The sequence below is a fragment of the Marmota flaviventris genome, chromosome 20 (assembly GCF_047511675.1).
Source record: "Marmota flaviventris isolate mMarFla1 chromosome 20, mMarFla1.hap1, whole genome shotgun sequence".
Lineage (NCBI taxonomy): Eukaryota > Metazoa > Chordata > Mammalia > Rodentia > Sciuridae > Marmota > Marmota flaviventris.
Window position 1 is genome coordinate 4,088,067 of NC_092517.1, and position 24,864 is coordinate 4,112,930.

Sequence of the window (24,864 nt, forward strand, 5' to 3'; positions counted from 1 at the left end):
GGATTTCTCCCCAGTCATTTCCAGGGTAATGGATTGACAATAATTATGGGAGGCAAAATCCTAAGATGACACGACCCCTCCAAGGAGTCATATAACCATGCAGGATGGGGCTGGTGACTTGCCTCTAAGAATATAGCAAAGCTGGGGCAGTCACTCCCACAGTAAAGCCCTCTTATATACGCAGACCTGAGCCGGGCTTTTCCTGCTCATCTTGAAGAAGTAAGAGGACGTGTGGTGAGGAAGCCTGTGGGGACACTTTACAGCAAGTGCCTGTGGTGGCCCCAGCAGATAGCCAGCAGCAGAGGGAGGCTTCTGTGCCACCACGGCAGGGGACAGAATTCTGTCAGCAACTGTGTGAGCCTGGAAGAGGACCCCAAGCTCCAGAGAGGAGCCAGCACCTGTCTGAAGAAGTTTAGAGCCTCCTGAGACCCTGTGCAGAGGACCCAGCAGACGCAGCCTGACTTCTGCACGTGGAAACCATGAGGACATGAATGTGTGTTTTGTTAATTTGTTATATTGCAACATAAAAATAAAACTGTCACACACCATGGTTATCTCATTAGCACCTTAATGCTAAACTTCAAGCGTTTTGTAAGTTTATTGGAAATCTGATTTGCTCTCCTGTGAATTACCCATCTAAATGTGCTCCACCCATTTTTTCTGCCAGATGCCTTGTCTTATCAAGTTGAAGAGCTCTTTGTGTATTAGACATAAATCCTAACCACCTCTCCAAATCCACTGTATCTCGACAACTTTGTTTACGGTTCCGTTTGCCATTGAAGTATTTATTTTTCATGTAGCCAAATAAATCTATCTCTTAAAAAATATTCTAGATTTATAACCTCGGTTAATGTTTTCCCAACCTCTGAATTGCACATGAAGTCTAAGATTTACTATTTTGCTTTCTACATTTATGCTTTAATCCATCTGGGAGCTATTTTTTCACATTTTAAGATTTCAGTTTATTCCAGATGAACAGTTAATTGTGCCAGCAAAATTTGTTTAGTAATCCATTTTTCCCACTATATTGAACCACCAACTTTGTCAAACAGATCTATTACTTTTCTTGCTAAAAATTACATCAAAGTATTCTTGTTTGTTGTCACTATTGTGAATACAGTATTTCCCCCCATTTTCATAATTAAGTACTTCTTGATAAGAGAAAAAGTGTATCTTATTTCACGTATCAGACATTTCACTAATATTGGCACCCAGTACAAAACAACAAACTTGAAATACTTAGTGCAGATCACAAAATACCTCAAGCTTACGTAAAGGCTAGCAAGCATGAGACTGGAGATCTCTGCCCAATTATCATAAAGCAGCCTCTGAACACCACGTCTTCCTGTGCTTACACAAAACGATGCACAAGAGGCTTTCCTTTCCAATCATGTATGTTCTCACATTAATGAAATATAAGTATTAGTTCATTATTTTACAAATGAAGCAAAATACCTTACATAGAGCAAGATGCACAGAAAGAGCAACAGCTGGAAATAGGAACTAAAGGCTCAGTCCTAGGTATTCTAAGTACAGCCTTGTCTTTCTTCCTCTCAGGGTCAGGGACTGAACCAGGGCCTTGTGCAGGCTAGGCCAGCGTTCTACTGCTGAGCCACATACCAGGCTTGTCTTAGAGCAATTTTAAAAGAAATCTAAGCATTTATATATCCTTCTAAGTAAAAGAGTTACTACTCTTTTATCTTGCAAAGTTATTTGTGATTTCCTTCTATTCCCCCTCAATCACTTTCAAATTCTCTAAGTTTTTCACCCCAAGAGGAGCATCCTGCTTCTACTTCCGGGGCTTCACATCAACATAACCTCAAAGTGACTTTCGAGTCTTCTTCTCCAGGTTTAGAGTCGTCCGTGAAGTTCAGGTAAAGACAGACTGCACACCCCGACAGAGACCCCAAGACAGGGGCTGACACGAGACAGAAGTCTGTACCACCGTGGCCCGTGACTCAGGCTGGCTGGACACCAGCTTCCTATCACATAACCTCCACCCATCCGCCTGAGACAGCTACTCTGGCTTTTAGTAATCTCCTGGCCAACTAGAAAGCAGAAAGCAAGAGGGTGACAAGCCCTTTCTTTCCAGAAACGTCATCCGTAAAGCGCACCCAGCACTTCCGCTCACCTCCATCAGCTGAAGGAGGACAGGAAGCAACCGTCATCAGTGAGAGGTCACAGCTCAGCTGTAATCAAGAAGGCCTCCCGCTGAAAGAGGGGAGAAGGACAATGAAAAGACCCCTGGGCTCTTTGCCACCTCTTCAGAGGCCAGAACTTATTATTCTTGATATTCCCAAACCGAGCTCTAGGTGGCCAGCTGGCCACACACTCCAGCTCAGCCGGACTGCCTTTCTGCTCTTCCCAGCCTGGTCAGGGCAAGGGAACGACCACACACAGAGGACAGGCCCCGGCCTGCTGCACTGTCCCCAAAGGCCCATGTCTATTAGAGGCTTGGTCTCCACGCCGTGGCCCGTTGTCGTGAAGTCTTGTAAGGGCTGGGCTTCCTGGGAGTTTTACATCACTGGGATACCCTGGATGGAGGGATGGAGCCCAGCCTCTTCCTGTCTGTCTTCAGCGGCATGGCTGTGAGACAAACAATGTTCCAACATTGATTCTGTCCCATCACTGGCCAAAAGCAACAGGTCCAAACATGGACGGAAACCTCTAAGTGTAAGCCAAAATAAAACCTTTCCTCTTTTAAACCAATTATCTCAGGTATTTTGTTATAGTGATAGAAATCAGCAAACAAAAGCCTTTTCACATATGATTTTCCAAACTCACTTCCGTCTGTCTTAGGAGCCTTAAGTTTAAGATGGGTTCTTTTTATTTAAACGCTTCCAGTGGTTTTGCGCCCTGTTCTTGTGTTGGGGTGTCGGGGGTGACACTTAAATATTCTTAATTTAAAATACTGGAAGCAATACTCCTTTCACTAAAATATACTTACTGCAAGAAACAGGTTTTGAAATATATTTATGTAATTATTTTTCAACCTGTTAGCAATCCTATGCTAAAAAAGGGGAAGATATGTACTTGTATAGCATTGCTTATATAAATAACAATAATTTAAAAAAATTATTTAATTTGCTGGCCAGTAATGTTCTAAATACAAGTTAAAAGACTGATAGGTATCAAGTCAAGCATTCTTTAAAGACCAATGTTCAAAAATTAAATTGGTAAGACAAATAAACCAGGTGTTGACTCATCTAAAAACCCCTTAACTTAAATAGAAGCACTCAGTTCTCTTTAAGCAATTTGATTTAAGGCAGCTCCCCAAGGGGCGCACACTGACGTATGAAGAAGGTACGCTGACAGACTATCTGAAGACCCAGGTATTTAGCAAAAGACTCGAGACAGCATTCCCTTAAGCACAGTTTTTTAGACTCATTAATTTAGCTAATAGGAGAGTGCCAGGTGTTCAGGGCACTATCACTCACTCGAGAAAAGCCTTTACACCTCGTTGGCCAGTGAAGACCTCTGCTTTCACAGCTCTGAATCACACAGTGAGTGTGCCCAGAACCACGTGGTGACAGGCTCTTCTGCACGCTCTGCCTTTACACTTACCCTGTCATCCTGCATGTCTTTCAGCCGTCTGGAAAGGCTGACCCAGATGTCACACTACCCACAGGCAGAGACATGCCCATGTTACGTGTCACTTTCAACCACTGCACAGCACACGCACAGCTGACCCGACTGCACCCCTGGTTCTCAGGTGTCAGGTGCCCCAGGCTTTCCTGAAAACACCAACTTTTCTGAACATTTTTCAAGTTCCATTTCAGCTTGCTTAGTTCACTGATGAAACACAACACACCCACATGCTGAAATTCATGCCAAGAGACCAGAGAGGATGAATAACCTAAAGGAGCCAGGAAGTCTCTAGAGAAATCAAGAGTCTGGGCTCCCAGAGGCCTTCTTATTACAACTGTAGATCCTACCACCCCGGGGGAACTTGGGGAGGCTTGCACACGGCCAGATCTAACCACGCAGCATCCTGGAAATACCTGCAGGCCCGAGCCAGCAGGGCTTGGATGATCGCCACCACACGTGACATCTGCCAAGCACTTGTATGATTCAGACACACTACAGAGTGGCTCCGCGGTACGGTCCACAACATTTCAGTTAATTATACTTGTAAAATAGTCGGCAGTGAACAAAGCCGGCTGAAAGCTCAGCAGGTCTGGGAAGCACAGGGCCCAGGGTCACCTCCCAGTGTTCAGAAGATGCCCACCAACATGTGCAGGTCTGCCAAGGCACTCCCACCAACAGGGAAAGGCGCCGTGGTGCCCACCATCTCCTGGACTTTTTAACATTTTTTTAGTTTCCAGTCCTCCCCTGCTCTCTAAACACCCTCCAGGTACCCCGTCTCTGGGTCTGGGTCAGCGACCCGGTCACCATGGCCTGGCTCCTGCAGAGCACTGTGTCCCCTGAGGGCAGGTCAAGGGAAGGAGGAGCATCCTGCACTTGGGCCTCCTGCTAGACGGCTAGCCCTCAGTGCTGTGATGTCAGAGCTGGCGCCTAGAGCACTTATGCCAACAGGGTGTCCCTGCCAGGAAGTCCACTGATCGTGAACATCGCAATAAGCCAGTATGTGCCAAGATGCTTGGGCTGAGACTGACCACTGAAAGGCACCAGGAGAGATGTGGCAGGGCCATCTTCAAGAATCCAGCACCCAGGGCTGGGGCTCAGGGGTAGAGGCTCACCTTGCATGTGCGAGGCCCTGGGTTCTATCCTCAGCACCAAATAAAAATAAATAAGTGAAATAAAGGTATTGTGTCCAACTACAACTGAAAAATAAATATTAAAAAAAGGAACCAGAGCTCCAGGGGCACAGTGCTCACCACGGCCTCCACAAGGCAGCCTGAGGATCACTGCAGACGAGCCGAGTCCAACCACAGAGTCAGGAAGATCAGAACGACAGTCATAGCCCAGGCCAGGCCAGCACCATGAGACTGTAATGGTACCGAAGTCCCCACGGGAACTCAGAGTCAGGAAGACCAGACAAGAGTCACAGCCCAGGCCAGGCCAGCCATCGTGAGACTGAAGATGGCACCGAAGTCCCCTGCAGAACTTAGTGTTAGGAAGATGGGGAAAGAACCACAGGTCGGCCAGGCCAGCAGCAAAGGTTCCCACCGAGGTCCACATGGAGTTCAAAGCAGGTGAGTGACTCTCAACGTGAAAAATGGACCAAAGGAGCGTCCTACCACAACCCCACGCCCCGCGAGGAAGTGTTCAGGAGGCAGCGCCTACTGCCACGACCCAGGGGAGAGACCAGAGAGGCAGAGGGGACACAGGGGAGTGGGGGCAGAGCAGGCCCACGTGCCTTGGGTAAACAGAGATTTAAAGGTTGCTTCTTGGCCTACTTCTTTCCCCCTCATTTTATTCTGCTTCAGCACACTTTGATTCATTCCTCTAATTCTGAGTATCCCGAGCACTTGGGTAGGAAGCCAGGCCCAGTGGCACACACTGTCGTCCCAGCTTCCTGGGAGCAGAGGAGGAAGGACTACTTGAATTGAGGATTTCAAGGCCAGCCTGGGCTACCCTGTAAGACACCCTCTCAAAAAAGGAAAAAAAATCAAACATGTGAATAAGAAAAGGGGGAGGAGATATCTCATTAACAAAATACTTCCCCTTAAAGCTTTATAAAGTGCACAAAAATGGCAATTTCACAGGTGGCCATTCAAATCCTGGCTCGCTCTCCTACCACTGATTTACTCTCTGATGATGACTTCTAACGTTCACAATGCACAACACCTCATTCAGTCCTCGTGACAACTCAGACAGGTGTAGGATTTCCATAGCAACCAGAAGTCAGCAGACCACACCGCTAGACGTCTGAGCTCAAGACGCATTTAGCTCACCCGGCACCTCCCTGGACAGACTGGAAGAGACACCCCCTGCTCAGCAGAGCCCAGGCTCCCCTACCTTAGATCACAGCCCTGGCTGTGCCTGAAGCCCCACCCCCAGTGCAAGTCATGGGACAAAGGGGGATCAGGAGAGCCCGTGGTTGGGAGGACAGACTCTGGGTTAACCATCGTTAAGTCACACAGAGAGCAGTGATTCAAAAGGAACACTGGACCGAGAAGGAGCTCTTCACCAAAAGTGAGAATGTGAGTCAAGGGTAAGGCCTCCCTAGGTAAAGCCTTCCTGAGATCCGAGGGCAACTAGCTCTCCCTGGTGGACAGAGAGCTCAACTGCGCGGCTGCCAGTGTTTGCCACCCCACCTCCCTGAAGTGCTGGGCTACACCTGGGGAAGGGGAGTCCGCCAGCAGACATCCTGCGCCATTTCAGTGTGGGCTACCTTCTGAGAAGACACACAGGCACAGAGCTAACTGCCCAAATCATGTCAGCAACTCTACACCTGAAAATCTGCCGGTGACATGGGGGAACTCTCTGAAGGCTTCTTAAATTATATATAAACCCAGGATTTGTTGAAGACAATAAATGTATCAAGGGTTATTATAAATGAGTTTCCTCTCATGCAATAGAGCCAATTATCTATTTTGTAAAAGCAACAATTTTTTGATCTACGAGAAATCACCTAAACTCTAACAAAACTACAAAAATAATAACTATTTTTCCATAAATACTTATTTCATACCTGTTGCATAACAGGCACTTAACTAGATACTACTGCACTGCTAGGCCAAGAATAAAAAAAGACACCACACAGACCCCGCAGCGATCGCAGGAATGCAATGGGAGAGAATTTAAAAATACACAAAATGATTACCAGCAATTACTTTAGGAAGAGGAAGCTGGGGTAGAAAAGGTCTATATTTCATTAAATATTCTTGAGAGAGAGAAAGAGAACCTTTCACTTACCCAATGAAATTTTAGTTTTAATATATAAGTAAAAGCCAAATCAGTATGTTGGCCAAAACAGACTCTTGTTCTTGATCTATCAGAAACGGTTACAACTTGAGCATGCAGACTTAATATGCAACCTTGAACTTATAGAAGGAACTTCTTGTTTTAACTCAGGCAATAACATGCGCTCCTAAGAAAGGACTCTTTGTGGGCCACGTCTGGCTGCGTGTTAAATATGGCATAGCCGTCCCTCTGGTCATAAAACCCCAGCTCAGCTTTCATGGGGACATGCTGGCCCACCCGTCCCCTGGAAGTGGTGGGCATGAGCACAGCCATACTGGCCTCCTCATACAACTGGGTGTGAAAAAACAAGGAGGGCATATCAAATTCATTCAACAGAGAGAGACAGAGAACTGGGTCTGTTCCCACCATTACCAACACTTAAACGCCTCCCCACGGGACTGTGTGTACCTCTCAAGCAGTTTTTTTGAAAACCACAAATGTCCTGAATGTTAATACCCCTGAGTTTACTACAAATTGATAAAAAAAAAATTTAAAAGGAAGCCAATGGTTCTAAAGGAAACGGAACTTCAAAAGCATTTTCCAACACAAAGAAGTGAAATGTAAATTTAGTGGCATTTTCAAGGATGAGGATCTCTTTTCTAGACTCAACAATACAAGATCATATCTTCACATTGTGAGATAATTAAAACCATGTGCTTAAGAATAGGGAAGGCAGCAAACTGGGTACTCAGAGATTTTTTTTTTTAATTTTAAAAACTTTTTATTTTAAACTGATTTTAGACTTACAGGAATATAGTTGCAAAAACAGAAGACAATTCCAGAATATTTCTCACCCTGCTTTCCACCATGAGATTTTAAAAGTTTTAACAAACGAGTCTCATTGTGAGTTTCTTACCTAACGCAGCATGACTTTCTGGCTGCCGACTCTTCCCCAAACAGGCCATCATTTCTGAATATGGATCGTTCCACCAAGGATTATACTTCAAAATCTGTTCGACTGCCTCATCTTCAAAGAAGTCAGCTCTGAGGAGGAACAGTGATTGGCTCGTTAGGCAGGACTGGCTGGCTTCCATCTCTCCAGTTTTATCTTCATTCATCACATTTCCACCACAAACATGGACTGTTAATCCAGAGTTGTCTCGAGGAAAGACGGAGTCCTTATTTACTCCTTTCACTACCCCCCCACGAGACCGTGTGCAAGCCGACATTTGTGATCTCTTTCAACAGAAGCACTGGACGGTCATCCTGACCTCAAGGCACATCCCCCTTCAATGTCCTGGGAGAAGTGAATCTGAACACACTCACTGGAACCCAGCACTCGGGCTAGGATTTCACGCACCACAGATTTTGGTAAGGTGTCAATAAAGGAAAAGACCTTTCAAACCACCAGCAAAGGAAAACAGAGCAGGAAATTCAGGACAACTTCACAGAGAGGCGCAGACACACACACACACACACACACACACACGCACACACACACTTTTTATCATGTGCATGGATACTTTCTACGACAATGCAAGCTATTTTACTGGGTTTGCTAACAGTTCCTTGATTTTAAATTACTGAGAAAGATAAAAGAAGTCAGCTTTGTAAAGAACAGAAAACTAATTTTCCTGAACTCCACTTTCTCAGTTTTAACTAGAAAAACCACAGCTATATTTAAAATATACGTCTCACTCTCGGAGGACACTTACTCAGAAAATATGCTATCTTGCATTCAAGGCTGGGAACTGGAATTCTTGGGAAAAGAGAAAGCATAACTCATGAAAAATTTTGTCTATGTTTCAGACAATGAGAAATTCAAGGAAATGGTTGCTTTGATAAATCAAATTTGCTAGCTGATATTTTTATGACTTTAGATACTTTTTTCTTTCATCTGAGATACTGAAATCTTTTGAAAATCAGAAAGACCAGGTAAGAACTGAGTCCATCCTTGGTTCCAGCCACAGCTCTAAGTGCTGGGCACCCATTCCCTCCTTCCCTCCTCCCACCATCACCATGGGTGTGTGGGAGGGGCTGTTAAAACGCCCGTTTTACAGGAGGAAACTGAGGCCTGGAGAACTGTGAGCTGGTAGGAAGTGTGGCCAGGAGGTGGGCCCACTTGAGCCTTGCTCCAGAATCCAAGCTCCTACAAACACAAACTTCCTGTTTTTGCTTTTTTAATGAGGAAATAAAAAAATATGGGTCAAGACTGAATAGTATCTTAAACAGCAATTCTCAAATCCATTTTCACCAGGCGCACAAAGCACATGGCACTAGGGTAAAACAGTGGCTTTACAAACGAATCCTCTTTTCTTATTGGCTGTTTCTTTTTCCTTAAAGTGAACAAAAATTCTTTTGAATTGAAGTTCTACTATAGACTCATTCTCAAATCAAGAGGGCTGGACAGAATATTCTGGGCCAAAGAATAGTTGTCAAAATCCAGGTAACAATGCCACACGTTGAAGAAAAAAGTGCTGAGAGGAGATGAAAATAATATGCTGTGGTGACAACAATCTTGTAATTCATGTTTAAAAATATAGGGGTTTATCTGTGAGAACTGAATACTTGAACTCTCACTATGGGAATGACATGTTGAAGGGGCCAACAGGAGGAGCAGAAACAGTAGTGGCCGCAGGAACAGCGTGGCAGTGGACATGAGCAAAACCACTCCCAGAACCCTGGGGTGAGGGGCAAGGGGTTAAGGAACTAAAAGAGTCAACAACCCAGTGGACACCCACCCTGTCATTGAGACGGGGCACAGGCTTGGGACAGGCTGAGTTCCGGTGCCCTTATGTGACATAAAAACAGACCTGTCCAACAGCAGCTGGACACGTAAGTTGGGTACTTGAGGAAGGCACGGGAGTCATGAGTATTTGGAGCAAGGAAGAGGACAGACCCACCCAGGAAGAAGGGCACAGTGAGAGACAAGGGCCTTGGACCCTGGAGCACTGGGGACGCCTCAGGCAAGGCCGAGGGCCCCCAGCTGCCCCCCCCCAGGGCAAGTCTGCTGGGGAAAGCCATCACCTGGCGTGGTGGATGGCTCTCCTACCCCCTATTTACCCACCTCCGCCAACTCTCTATCTAACTGGTGACAGTGAATAAGATCCACTACTCCTGTTCCAGTAATCCAACGGGGTGGTGCCGGTCCACTAGGTCCGTGAATTACGAGTTTCCTAAGAAGATTTGAGGGTTCTCCTTTCCAGCCAGGAGTACCAGGTGCAGGCGGGAGACCCCGCCCTAGCACAGGATCCGCCCAGCCCTGCGGTGGACAGGGCTGAAGGGCCCCGGCCTAGGGAGCCGGGCAACACGTCGGTCAACCACGGAAGGCTGAGAAGGGCGGTGAGGACAAGGGAGAGGAATGGCACAGCCGTGGGACTGAGGGATGTGGGGCAAAGGAAGAGCCCAGAGGAGTCCTGGCTTGGGAACCTAGGCGGCTGGGCTGGGAAGTGGGGCAGGACGAAGGCTTCAGAGGGGACGGGAAGAGTCCCCTGGGTCGAGCTGAGGCAGAGGAGTCAGTGCCTGGTGTGGTCGTGCTCCAAGCCCTAGGCGGCTTCTTCACAGCCCTCGTCACCACAGAACTGTCCCCTACTGCCCTCACGGCAACAGGCCCCTGTGACCCAGACCACCATCCTCGCCACCACGGTGGTCCCCTTGTGCCCGCGGCACTGCCTGGCACGCGGCTCACTCAAACAAACGGCTGCCATGCTTAACAAACGCTGAATAACGTGAATTGTAAAGGGTCCCAAATGGTGGATGGTCACTTTGTCCTATTTTTACCTCAGAGATGTTCATGATTTTGATTAAATTCTACTGTTGTCTCCCAAAGAAAAAGGCAAGGTCTCATGAATTGATTAAGGCAAAGACTATGTCAACAATTAGACGACAACTTAAGTGTGTCATATGCCCAGCACTGTGCGGCCACAAAACCCACCAGGAGAGAAGTCCCAGCACGGAAGCACCCAGAGAGTACAGCACAGGGTTTTAGAAATAATAACCCACAGTCAATTATTTTTGCCTTTGAAATTTATAAATTCCTTTCTATAATCAGTGGACCTCACTATGTTCTGCTTAGGCTGAAATCAGTTAGCTTTCATCATATGCCCCCCAAAACCTGACATCCTGAGACCTCATGACCTCTAAGGACAGGTTAGACGACTAAAAACAGGGACTGTCTGCACAATGCAGCATGAATTAGTGTCACAGGTAGACGTTACCCATGCACATGGAAGGGGTAAGAGCATGAGAGCGATGCACCACCTCGGGGTCACAGGACACAAAAGGACAGGTTTTCTAAATTGTATTAACCATTAACAAAAAAAGCGCTGAACTAAAATTTTTTAATTGAAAATTTACAAGAACTTTGTGTTTCATGAAATATAAATGATATTTGGGCAAGTCAGCCAGCTAATATGAATAACGAGTAAAGGATCCCACAAATCACAACTAGCCAAAGTCTTACTGCCTCAGAAGTCACCAGGAACCTGGACCCTGTGACTGCACTCTTCCGCCCCAGCCCAGGACTACGGAGGCCCCTCCTGTAAGAAGTCCTCGGTGAGCAAGGGAGAGGACCCTTCCCACACGCTACTGAAGAAGGTGAGCTTCCAGACAAGAAACAGAGGTGCAGAACAAGGGCTGCTTCCAATACCACCCTGCCAACTCTTGTTCTCCATCTCCCAGTTCTCTTGGGGCACACTCTCGTTCTTCCAGCTTCAAAATAGACAGTTCTAATTAAGGCCCCCCCCACCTGAAATTTCAGTCTTGTAAAGCTCATTCTGTTTTCATGCTAGCCGGAGAAATCTGCTGACCATGAAATTTCCACCTTAAATATCCAGCATGATTTTAAATGGGTTTCTTCAGATGACTCTTCAGTGGACCTTTAAAACCACAACTGGAGAGAGAAAGGTGATTAGAAATGGCAACGTGAATGGAGCTCAACCTCTCCGACGCCCTCCAAAACGCAACACAGCCCGCTCTCCCTCGGCTGCCTTAGGGTAGTGAGGAGGTCCACCCACCATCGTCACACATCACAAACAGATCTCTGCCAGTCCAGTCAGCATCCTCGTGTCACAGGAGACAGCATGTTGATCACAGAGCAACCGCAGTTCGACCAGAACAGTGTACACAGAAAGGAGATACCAGTGACAAGTGCAGAGACTCGCCAAGTCCTGGCCAGGCCCCTTGGCAGCAGCATGACCTTGGTCAAGTCTCTGGACTTCCTTTCCTCGTCTGCTGTGAAAACTAGATCAAATAATCCCACGAGAGCACTTGATAAGTGAAAGCCCAGTATGGACGTGCAGGGCCGTGATGATCAAGTCGCAGTGTAGCAGTTGGAGCCGTCGGCCTCGGGGAAGGTGAGGGAGGCCCAAGTCGACGCTCAGGCCCATCCTCCACAAAGGGGCCACGAGGATCGCACAGGGCTGCTGTCATCACGACCTCTCCAGTGATGGCGAGTCACGTAAGCGTGCTGTGTGAATGGAGCCTGAGAGAACGGCGCTCTGGCCAGACACCACTAAGGCAGGGGAGAAGAGCAGCCAAACTGCAGCCCACAGGTTCCCCTCGTGCTCCACCACAGGGACACACACTCGCTCATCTGAACAGACTGCTCATTACAGGGAAGACCCTGAGCCAGCGAGAAATGCAGGACCTGAGGTTCAGCCTCGTCAGGCAACGGAGACATTCCTTCATCACCCTATACCACCGAACACAGCAAACGTCTACTTAAAAGGAGGGTAAGCATTCTCATGGATTCACTCTTTTCTTACTCGTAGTGAGAAAAAGCTCAAAAAAGGATGCTAGGGAATCCTCTGTTGCTAGGGTGAGCGACAAGACGCGAGAGCTTACAAAGATCACCACCTTGGGGGCAGCTGCAGCTAACCCCAAGGTCAATTAAGTTTTCAGCCACGACTAATTTCCAGCATCCAAAATGTGTCCAATCTGTAGAGTCAGACACTCCTAAATGGATGACAATAAACTCTTTAGTCCTCAGAAAGCTCAGTACTCACAGATAATGATCAGGGTCGAATTTAGCCAGCTCGGCAGCCAGGCGCTTCTGCCTTCGCACAGCCGCAGGGGTAGAATCGGGATCCTTAACATCAATGACGTCACTCAGCTCATCCTAAACACGCAGAAAAAGAAAGATAATTTGCTATCTTCTATTTTTAGCATTTTAAAACTCAACTTTTTCAAGGAAAATAGCAAAACACAGGAGAATCTTAATGGATCAATAAACTATGATGGTGCCCGTGACCCAGAGATTCGGATCAGGCGGATGACTGTGAACCGCGCAGCACTCCCTAGGCCCTGCTGGAGGTGATCCATCTAATCCTTACAGCAAGCAAACCGGTTAACATTACTTCAGCTCCAACAGCTTGACAGGAAGCCACAATGGAATATAACCCCTGCAGCAAACAGGACGCTTGGTTCTCCATCATCTCCCAAGTGACGGAGATGCCCCTCAGGTCTGAAGGCTGAGTACAGACAGCCACCTGCTGCTTCCTAAGTCTAGCTCGGCAGGTCTCACAGAAGAGTCCTCACAGGAGGCCGCACAAACAAAACGACATGTGCTACTCTGGAGGTGGATCTGACTAGTTTGTTTTGTTTTGTTTTTCAGTACTGGGGACTGAACCCAGGGTCATTTTACCACTGAGCTACATCCCCAGCCCTCTTCTGTTTTGAGACAAGATGTCACTATGAGTTGCCAGGGCTGGCCTGGAACCTGTGATCCAAGTAACTGGGATGACAGGAACGCACCACCATGCTCAAGTGATCAAAGAACTTTTGTGGGCTATTTTGACGTATATGACTTTCCATTGAAAAATCTAAGAATCTAAGAATCAATTTTACCATAACTGTCATTACAGAAAAGAGTACATGTTAATACCTGGCATGTTTTCCAAGAGGAATCCTACTGAAAATATGTATATTAGAAAACTGCCTAGCTTACCATATTGTCTTTATTCTTTTGGTCACAATTGTGAAGCAAAGAAACCTATACAATATAAAATATCCCATGACTGTGCTTCTCCTTTCTTCATCTCCACCACCACACCCAGGTGAGAAGTAGAGAAGGTGAAAGAAGCCTAAAGGACATTACTTGAAAAGAAATCAAAGGAAACACCTAGCTGGTCAAATAACAGCGATAATATTTAATCTTAACACATTCTAATACAATCAAAGGGACCAGAGACAGTTTTGGAAGTCACTGGAACATCTAGAATACCTTAATATTTCCAAGTACAAACATTTTGGGCAAAACCAGATTTCTGACCGACCCCAAACTTATAAAAAATTTGCATTCCAAAAGTTTCCTTGCAATTTTCTTTTTGGAAACCTGTCTTTTTTTTAAGTTTAATATTTTACTAGTTGTTGATGAACTTTTATTTATTTATGTGTTTATACGTGGTGCTGAGACTCGAACCCAGTGCCTCACACAGGCTAGGCAAGTGCTCTACCACGGAGCCCCAGCCCCAGCCCTTAACACATATTTTTCTATAGAAATACTAGTAAACAGTAGCTAGATTCTCAGGGCAAGCCACAAGTTTGTGCCCTGTGCAATAACCCTTACATAGAGGACCCCGACAGGGACAGCCCAACAAGCACGCAGCAGTGTCTGCCTGGGAAGTACGTGCAGAGAGAGAATCCACCAGAAAAGTCTCCCAGGGTAGCACAACCTGGGTCCTTCCTGTCTCCCTGTGCTTCCTCACTACCTGAAACTAGCGTGTGCAGCCAGACTGGGTGGGGTGCTGGCGAAGGCTTGGGAGAGGAGGTGTTAAGAGTCCATCTGGGTTCACTGGCTGGAGAACACTAGAGCCACTTCCCACCCCTGGATGCCAAGTCCCTCCCCGGCACCCGAGGGCCACCCCTTTTCCTCCCTTCTTCCAGCCCCAAGGAGTGCCCTGGTCCCAACCCTCACTCCACTCTCCCCAGATACTTCTGAAGACAGTCTGATGAAGGGGAAGGGCAGCCTGGAGTGAGGCCTGCCCAGCTCTGCAGCCCAGCTCCAGTTGTGCCACCCACTGGGAACCCCAGCCTGCTGTGTGAGATGAGTCTCCAGGCACCTCCGTCATGGGGCTGGGATTAGGTTCCCCTGCTGCCTCTGCTGTGGCGATCACCACCAATTTACTCTCCTACAGTTCTAGAGGTCAGAACTCAAAATGGGTCTCATTGGGCTGAAGTCACTGGCTGGGCTGCATGCCGCTCTGCAGGGTCACAGGAGAATCATTTCTTCGCCTTCTCCATCTGAGAGGTGTCCTCATTCCTTGGTCTGCAGCCCACATCATGAGACCCTCCCTCTGAGGTTTCTGTCATCACGTGGCCCTCTCTCTTTGACTGACCCTGGTCTCTTTAAGGACCCTGTGCTCAGACTAGGCCCACCTAGATAACGCAGGGCGCTCTCGCCATCTCAAGATCCTTCACGTGATCATGGCTGCGTGGCCCTCTGCTGTGCAGTGTAACACCTTCACAAGTCCTGGGGAAACCCCGAGGACATTTTTTCAGAGAGGGGGTGAACCTCACTCAGTTCCACAGGGTGCTGTGGGGATTAGGGCATCGGGCATTAGCACATTCAACAGGGTTGAACTGTCCCTGGTGCCCACTCCACTGAGGCCCCCGTTACCCACAGGATCCTGCTGAGAGTACTACCCTCCCTGAGCTTCAGTTCCTCACTGGCAAGTAGAGGCAGTAATGAGCTGGGGCAGGGGTGGGGGGTCTGCTTGGTCACTGTACCTGGACCAAATGTCGGGTCATGATGGGGCACCGTCAGCACATCGTGGTACACACTGCTGCGCTGTGGAGGACCCACGCAGGCACCCACAGGCACGCCGCATGCCAACGGCAGCTCGACAGTTTGCCGTCAGCCAGGCTCCCACGCCCCAGCCACACCAGAGCCCACTGCTGCAGCACCCCAACCCCACCCCAGGCTCTGCACTGACCGTGCCCGCTCACCCTCCAGAGCGCAGCACACAGCACTGTCCTCAAGGGGCCTTCTCTGTACTGAAGTAGTAGCCCCGTCTCTTAACAGCACCACCTGTCATGACTTCACTTATCTGTTGTCTACCTGCTTACTATGCCACCCACTAGAATGTTCCACAGGGCAGGGCCTGCTCTATCTTCTGCACTGCGCCCTGGGAACTGTGCCTGGTTTGGTTTAAACCATGAATGAGCAGAGGGCACGGGGCTGCTGCGGGCGGGTGCTGTACTGGGTGCTGGCCTGGAGACCCAGCACTACACACACAGATAAGCTTCCTGCTCTCTTGGGGGTGAGGACTGACCCATAAGCAGGTGGCTCTTTTCCTTCTCCCTCCTGTCAGGGCTCCTGTCTCAGGGCCTTCAAGTGCAGTCACAGGACACGCACATGGTCAGCGTGGAGTTCACAGCAGTACAGGTCCTGCCCAGACCTGCTCTGCACACAGACATGGTGGGAAACTCAAATCAGACCCAAAGGAAAAACTGAAATAAACTAAAAAGCAAAAGCCAAGTTGGCTTGGAATATAAAAATGTAAGACACAATCAACAGAAGGAAACGAGTGTAAGCATTCCCCTCCTCTGCCCTGGTCTCCAGCCGTCTGAGCATTTAAGACAAGCCCTGCCAAGGAAAGCTCAGGGAGGATTTCAGTCGGGCTCATGCACACTAGCCACAGGGAAGACAGAGCAGCCCAGAGCAAGAACGAAGCCCTGCGCACACATCTGGCCACTTCGTCCCCTGGAGACAAAGGCCAGGTCCCCAGTGCAGCCAAGGGCAGCAAAGAGCCAGCAAGCCCAGTGTTCCACAGCTGCTGGCAGCAGGGCCCCCAGGGCTGCTGGGTTGGCGCCCAGACTCTCTGGGACTGTGGTTGCTGGCAGACTCCGGTGCCAGAAGCTTGTTGTGCAGCCCTGACTCTGAGCAGCCAGGGACGTTTTCCAAAGGCGCCCTGGTGGCTGGCAGTAATTTCAGAACGGAAAGAAAGAAGGGTGTGTGTGTGTGTGTGTGTAAGGATGTGGGGGGAAGAAGAGATTATGTTTCAGAAAAACTTTTTCTTCTCATTTATCAGTATAAAACACAGACATTCACGAGCTACTTAGAAGGCTGGCAGGAAAAAACAGGAGAGACTACACTACTAGTAAAGGGTTAAGTTACTCCATGAAGACAAGATGCTTGGGTGTTGGAATTACGGAAGATTTAATTTCCTCTTGTATTATATTTTTATAATGAATCTATATTGCTTTTATCATCACAGAAAAAAATAGTCATTTTTAATTTTAGAAGGGGGAAAAAAGAAGCTGTCAGAATACAGGTAAAACCTGAGCAATGAACAATCGACAGATACCTTCTCATCCAAAGGCAGAACTGGAGAGACTGACCTTGTGAGGAAACACTGCATTTTAGAAGATGGTGAAGTTTTAAAAATTGTTTTAACTTAGAAGAGATGTTCTAAGATCTCTTCCTTGTGCAATAGTTGTTTTCAGTATTTCCCACCTGCTTTACTGGTAGAAAAGGCCACACTGATCATCTACGTAGTCACTCAGTTTTCAACTGTCACACACAGGCAGCTGTGAAGACAGACAAACTCCAGTACTGCCACTCACGTAGGGCTCTGTGCCAACAGCCCGCGGGACACGAGCCCCCTGCAGAGACCAGCCTTAATGCACAGCCTTGGTCTTGGTTTCCTAGCTGTCAACGACACCATATTCCTCAAATGTAATAAGAAAATAAGATCCTCTGTAAAGACTACACATCCCCTGGTTGGTCCAAGGGTAAAATGCACACCCATCACAGGAACAAGCCGTGATCCAGCAGCGATGTGGGCCGGTGCAGAGTGCCCGGGGCCGTGCCCTCCAGGTCCTCTGAAGCGGGTGGGATGCAGGATGCAGCCCCCATTAGAGTGGAGAAGGTGATATGGTGCAGACACCACACTTTATTTAACTTCCTCCAAGAAGTCAGATGCACCCCCTGGCATCCAAATAGATCACTCTTTCTAATTTCTACAGTAAAAATTCAGAATATGCACACTACTTTCATATTTAAAAGACAACTATTAATTGTGCTATAAATATGTAACAATGAATCCCACTATTATGTATATTTATAACTCACCAATAAAAATATGAAAATATATTTAAAAACCTATATTACTTCAGATAAGGTTTTGCCACCAAATTAAATATTTTTAAATGTTTCACTTTTCAGGACTTTTGGGGGGTCCCAGTATTGCACACGTGGGGTGAAACCCTGTGCCACCAGCGGCACAGCAGGTTCACAGCTGAGCTCCTAGGACAAACGCTGATGCTCCCTCCAACTCTGAGGAAATACACAAATTGTTTATAAAAGCAATGCTCTTTCAGTTAAAACTTGAAGAAGAGTTTGATGACTTTAGACAACAGAGCTAAACGATTGGGAACTATAAACGTTAAATTCAATGGTTCATTTCTGAGGGGGAAACATAATAAGAGCAGTTAGGAACTTCAATGACACTGAGAATGTTTCCTTTTCAAGTAGGTGACAGACTTTTAACACCTGAGTGAAGGCATCAAGGTATCAAGAACATTTCACAATTACTTGTGTCTAAAATCATTCTAATAACATTTTCAATAGACACCAGCACTCTCGCAGGGCCTGAGCTGGGGCAGGCCTGTGTCCTTCAGAACCCGTCAGAAAGCCCCCAGGGCTCCTGACTTCACAGCAGCAACAATCCCAAGGCCAAGGTCCCTGGCTGGGAAGACACTTTTAACAGGGATGTACAATCTGTACTTAGACTGTGTGACATTTACTACCCTTTATTTATGGCTTTGGACTGGAAAGCCCCTAGACTGACCACCAGCTAGCTCTTGAGCAAATAGGTGAGGTCCCTCACTGCCGTTCCTACAGCTGACAAAGTGGCTCAGGTCTGACTTCCTTCGAGCCCAGCAGGGAACACGAGCAGGCTGAGGAGTAAGCAATCCGCGATGCACCAGAAAAACACCCAGGCTTTTAGGAGATATTTCACCAGCATGACTCCTGTGCAAATCTCAGTTCTGTTTCCTTTTAGGAGTCTTGACAGCACTTTGTGTCCTAAAGACAGGAACTGTCAGAGCTTTCTACACTTTTCAGAGATTTCAAATGCAGCATCTCCTTAAATTTTCCAAACAGCCTTAAAGTCGGTGAGCACACTGACCCCCCATTTTACAAGAGAAGACAAAACATTTGTGGTCAAGTAGTTGGCACCAGCATCCCAAATTTAAACAGAGGCACACATGGAAGCACAAGCTAAGTCCTTCACCTTTCCTTGGTAAACCCAAATACAGCTTAGTACAGACTGAGCATCAGTAGCTAGAATCCCCAAATCCAACATCTCCTGAGTAGCACTCAAAAGAGAGTCTCCATGTGAGCTCCACCCAGAGGAAACGAAGAGCACCTATCCTACACCAGGACGGAGCCACCGATCCAAACACGCGCCCTCCTTCTCACTAGGAAACCATCTTATATGCATAGAAGACATTTCACATCAGAATACATCTCCATTTTCCAGAAGTACAAATCAAAGCTTTCCAGGAGGCATCTGGAGAGTTCCTCTCTGAATCAAGGGGCAGACAGCACAAGATGTCTGCGAAAGCAGTGAGGTGGGCAGACAGCCAACAGGGGGGAACACCTGGGGGACAGTTATAGGCAAGAAGTTGTGCCAGGGGCTCTCAACACACCGTCTTGATCCAAACTGCCCAGCACAAGCAGAACTGAAATAGATTGCCCACAGAGGAACCCTGCGTCCCCACTCCGCCACAGAGGCCACGTACCTGCAACCGCCGAACCACTCCTGCCCGGGAGTTCCCGAACCCGTAGCCGCACTGCGGACTCAGCGTGCCTTCCGGTACCTCTTCATAGGGGGTCTGCTCAATTTCCCAGTCAAACTCTCCATCATCGTCTTCAACTACTTCTTCAGAAGCACCTGTGTGTATTAAAAAGTAATAATTTTTAAAGTATTGGATTTCCTAGGTTAAACTACAGGAAGAAAAAGTGTACAAAAAACCTCCCTGCAGATATGCACTGAAAGACGCGCACAAGGACAGCCACAGCTCCATTATTCACGACAACCAAGCAACTGGAGCCAGCCCAAGTGCTCATCAGTGGCAGGACACATAAAGAAACGTGGACACCACAGAGCAATGAGAGCAGAGGGCTGCAGGAGGGACGAGGCTGTCAGAACAAGGGTGAGTGAAAAAGCTCACAGCCCGTAAGAACCACACATGCCACTCAAGCACAGGCTAAACGAGGGCAGTGGGGCCTTGGAGAGGAGCCAGGGCAGCCACACAGGTGGGGGTCAGCTCTAGACCCTGCTGATGTCCACACTGGGGAACTCCTTCCACCGTACACTTCTGATCTTAGCACAAAGCGCTAATATCCTGACTGAGACAAGACAATGTTTTAGTTGGTCCAAAAATGTGGAGCATCTGCCGGTCCAGTGGGTTCTTTACATCTCTTAATCAGAACACCAAAGTGAGCTTATGTTGCCACCTAAGATATTCTCTCCCATTTGCTACTCACTAAATCGTTTCTCCCCCAGAAACACACAGCAATCTAAATATTTTTAATTATCTCCATTTCTCCCCAACTGCAAAGCACGTACCCATTTCTTCCACAAGTGGTCTGGCTGTCCTGGGTTTTCTGGGTGCCAGAAGAGCAGTCAACATGTTCAGCCCCTCAAAATGCTCGCCAGGAGTTTCTTTGGGTAATCGAATGGTAAAAATTCCTTAAATATAAATTTGTTTTATGCTTAGACAAATTAAAACTTTCAAAGGTTTCGCAAATATACCTATGAAATATATATCTTGGTAAAACAATTTTAACTCACTAGGCTCCAAAATATGCCCTTATTACAGATTTAGCGAATACAAATCAAAACAGCAAGAGGCTCAAACAGGGCTTTTCAGGAGCTGTTACTTTTCCAGGTCAAACTGCTCAAGGACTGAATGCTTTAATCCCACCCAGAATCACCTCAACCTACTGATACTATTAAAGTTCCAAATCAAAACTCTGAACATCAATGGCCTGAGGAGGTATCAGCTTAGAATTAACCAAGAGTTACTTATAAAATATATAAATGTAAAATATATTTCTGGGCTGGGGGAAAATCAGGTATCTAATCCAAGGAGAACAGCAGTTTAAAAAATATAAAATATTCTAAATAAAGCAACTGTGGCTCACAGGAGTGGCTCTGATATCTCAGGACTCCACCCCTGAAGTCTTCTGCCAGCATACTCCAGTGTATGCACACCCCCTTCCTGACTGGTCCATCAACCTCATCCAGCCCCTACAATCCTGTAGTCACTACTCTGCATTTCAAACATCTCAGCTCTTTCAATGCATCAACTACATCCCAACATATCAGATATAACTCAACCCAAATATTTCCACGTGTTTGACCTTATTAAATGTCCGTGAACTTTCACAATTGAATGACTTCATTTCTATATGCAACCGATCTGTAACTAAAGGTAGACTTCCTACTAGGACAGTAGTGTCACTGTTCTCATACTGCACTGTGAGAACTCTGCTTTAACAACTTCCTGCCTCTCCTCTCTCTCTACCCTGATGCATAATTACACAGCGTACACAAGACACTCTTACTACAGATCCAGTGGCTTTTAGAAAAGGAAAATAAATGGTTCCACGGTTAGCTAAAATGAGCTACTTATCAATCATGAGAAGAAATTCAATCAGGCTTTAAATGCCACCCATGGATAGTTTCTCATCTACCCGTTATTAAAATTCAACTTTGAAAATTGTACAAGAAAGATTCCATTCAAAAGCTTATGAATCATCCACACCTTTTATAATCAATCATCTCATTTTACTTTTAAACACCTACTTAATGTAGAAGAAGTACTTCTAGAAAATGGGGTCAGAGTATTTAACTCAACTTTGCTTTGAAGAAATACTGTGAAATACTTTAAAGGACTGAGGAAATTCTAACTGTCAAAAAATCACGAATAAAGGCAGCAGGCGGTACAGAGTGTCAGGAGCCCACTGTGACTGCGAGACACCTAGGTCCCCTGGAAAGACTACATACAGACAAGCTAACAGGAAGAACCCAAGGGAAGGACCACGTGCATTCCAGAGGGGTACCTTTATCTGCGTCGTAGGATCCCTGCTCACTTCCATTCTCCACAACTCTTCCAGGAAGGGTTAGTCTGCAGAGTGAACACGGGCGTCATGAAGTCCTTTAATACAACACAACACAGAGATCACCAGTCCACCAAAACCTATCAACCAAAGCAACTCAAGAGGCTGAGGCAGGGGGATCTCAAGTGAGAGGCCAGCTTTGGCAACTTAGTGAGTCTCCCAGAAACTTAGGAAGACCCTGTCTCAAAATAAAAAGGACTGGGGATATAGCTCACTATCTCTTCTATTTGAAAAAGCTCTTATGACTACCTGATGTTGATTCCATAATTTCAACTCATCAGTGAAACTACCGGACACCTTCCTGGCACCCCAAGGTGAAGCTCGAGCCTCTTTTCCTTCTATGCCTCACTCTCTTATTCAAGTTAAAAACAAAACACAACGTGACAGGTCCCAAATGGCCCAGACCTCACAACTTAGCTGCCACCAAGGTTTCCTCCAGCTACATGCATTGTAATGCATGTTCAGAGCCAAGATCCCTTCAAAGCCCAGAATAATCAGTTTATGAATCAGCCATAGTGGTTACAAACTCTACAGAGGCTGAGCTGACTCAAGTCTCAGCTCTGCCACTCTTCAGCTATGGAACCTGGCTGGACAAGCTAGTTAAGTTCCAGAATCCTAAGACCTCATAACAGCACCTATCTGCAGGTTACCATGAGAATGAAGCAACAATGCAGAGAGCTTAGTGGCCAGCACAGCAGGTGAGCTTTCAGAAAACATAAGCGCTGCTGCTAAACCCCTTCTCCCAATCCCTTTATAGGTACAGTTATATTCTTACTGCATAGTAATAAAAATCATGTGTTTGCAGGTGTGCCTTCCCAGCTAGACCTGAAATTCCTTAAGGAGAATGACAACTTTTATTCACCTCTGATACACTGTAGCAAGCTGTATTTTCAAAGACTGCCATCTCACATCACTACTCCCAACCACAGGGTCAACATCCTTTCCTCTTAAAATTCAGCAGGCTTCTGGGGCTGTTTTGATCAATACCATAAAGCAGAGGTGACATGACACTCTAACCTTTCTGAAGTGCTGTGGTCTTAAAAGTTGATATAGATTCTGCTCTGCTTGCTGGAACTGTTCTTGAAAACTTCAGATGCTTGTTATAGGTCCAAATCTCCCAAGGAAACACCAAACAGACATGTAAAGAGACCACGTGGGGAGGTCCTAGGAGACTACATGAAGACAACTCCACTAGCCTCCAGCTGTTACATCCCTTACTAACCTATATTCCAAGTCAAGCCACAATTTAAACACAATGACATTAAAATTTTTAAAGCCAAGCCAGGTACGCTGGGGCATGCTTATAATCCCAGCAACTTGGAATGCTGAGGCAGGAGGATTACAAGTCTGAGGCCAGCCATGGCAACTTAACAAAGTCCTGAGCAACTTAGCAAGACCCTGTCTCAAAATAAAAAATAGAAAGAGCTGGGGATGTGGCAGAGTGGTTAAGAGCCCCTGGGTTCAATCTCCAGTACCAATAACTAACTAACTAAATTAATTAATTAATTAATAAATAAATAAACAAACCAACCAACCAACCTTTAAGCCAGAACAGCCCAGCCAAACCCTTACCAAATTCCTTGTCCACAAAAGTAGGGTAGATAATAAAAAAAACTATTGCTGTTTTACACCATGAAGTTTGACGGGTTAGCTGGCAACAGATAACTGGCACCATGAGCCCTCAATAAGTAATAGTATGGTGGTCCTCCTTATCTACTTTAATTTTCTATGATTTCAATTACCCACCCCAGCTCCAAAAATACAGTATAGTACATATGATAGTACAGTACAAATGAGAGTCTGAGAGAACACACTGACATAACTTTTATCACAGTATATTGTTATAATATCAATTTTATTATTATCGTTCATTTCTAAAAATTAAACTTTATTTTAGGTATGTAAGTACAGGAAAAAATATAGTATATACAGGGTTGATTGCAGGCATCCACTGGGTCTTGAAACACATCATCCACCAACAAGGGGAGGATTGTATATTCCAGCAGGTAGATAAGTTAGGGTCTAACTGAAATCCAGGCAGAGCGTTTGAGGCACTGTGAAGGAACTGGCTTGACTGGAGGGGAAGGTGTGTACTACACAAGTACTTGACCAAGAAACGCAGGCTGGAGCCACACAGAAGAGAGATCAGGACAATGATGTTAACCTAGTCAGAAGGGGAACTGGCAGTGTCCTAGGAAGAATAATCTGCAGTGTCCCCGTAGCATGGGGCTAATAGCAGTGCCTAATCTGCAAGGATCTCTGTCAAAGTTAAATAAGATAAGGCACAAATCACATGACATGCGTGATTTGGCCCACCTCTCTGAGGATGAGCACAGCGAGCTGTAGATGCTACTGCCACAGTTCTGCAAGGAGCTACACAGAAGAGAGATCAAGACAGTGATGTTAACCTAGGAGAACAATCCTAACAGGCAAGTTCTGGCAACCCTCACTGAAAGCGGAACAACCCATCAATTAAAGGGCACATGGGGAGGCAGGGGGCCTGGTAAGGGGCACGACTGAGCAGGAGAGGTACACAGGGGGGAGAGCGAGCACCTGGCCAAGGGGCACAGCCCAGCATCGAGTGGAACATGGGGAGACAGAAGACCTGGCCCATGGGCACGACCAAGCAGTGGAGCGGCACACAGGGAAAGAGCAAGCACCTGGCCCAGGGAACGGTGGAGCAGCGAGCGGCGCACAGGGAGGTGGAAGCGCCTGGCCCGCGGGCACCACCAAGCAGCACAAAGGGCAAGAGTGAGCGCCTGGCCCGGGCACGGCAGAACAGCGAGGGGCTCGGAGAAGCTGCAGCGCCTAGCCAGGGGGCACCACCAAGCAGCGCGGCAACGCACAGGGCAAGAGCGAGCGCCTGGCCTGGGACGCGGCCGAGCAGCGAGGGGCGCACCGGACAAGAGCGAGCGCCTGGT

General features: G+C 46.9%; 1 protein-coding gene across 2 annotated transcripts in view; it reads right to left on the bottom strand.

The window, feature by feature from the left end:
• Shq1 (SHQ1, H/ACA ribonucleoprotein assembly factor) overlaps nucleotides 1-24,864 on the bottom strand; it is a 68,634-nt gene that overhangs the window by 42,827 nt on the left and 943 nt on the right. Inside the window, exons 2-6 of one of the 2 annotated variants that reach the window (XM_027931958.2) lie at nucleotides 21,887-21,951; nucleotides 20,388-20,483; nucleotides 19,558-19,709; nucleotides 12,816-12,928; nucleotides 7,727-7,854 (exon numbers count right to left, since the gene is read on the bottom strand). In XM_027931958.2, the coding sequence (XP_027787759.2) occupies nucleotides 7,727-7,854; nucleotides 12,816-12,928; nucleotides 19,558-19,709; nucleotides 20,388-20,483; nucleotides 21,887-21,951 (554 nt within the window). Of the gene's footprint in view, nucleotides 1-7,726; nucleotides 7,855-12,815; nucleotides 12,929-19,557; nucleotides 19,710-20,387; nucleotides 20,511-21,886; nucleotides 21,952-24,864 lie in introns of both variants that reach the window. The other variant, XM_027931957.2, reaches the window with a different exon arrangement.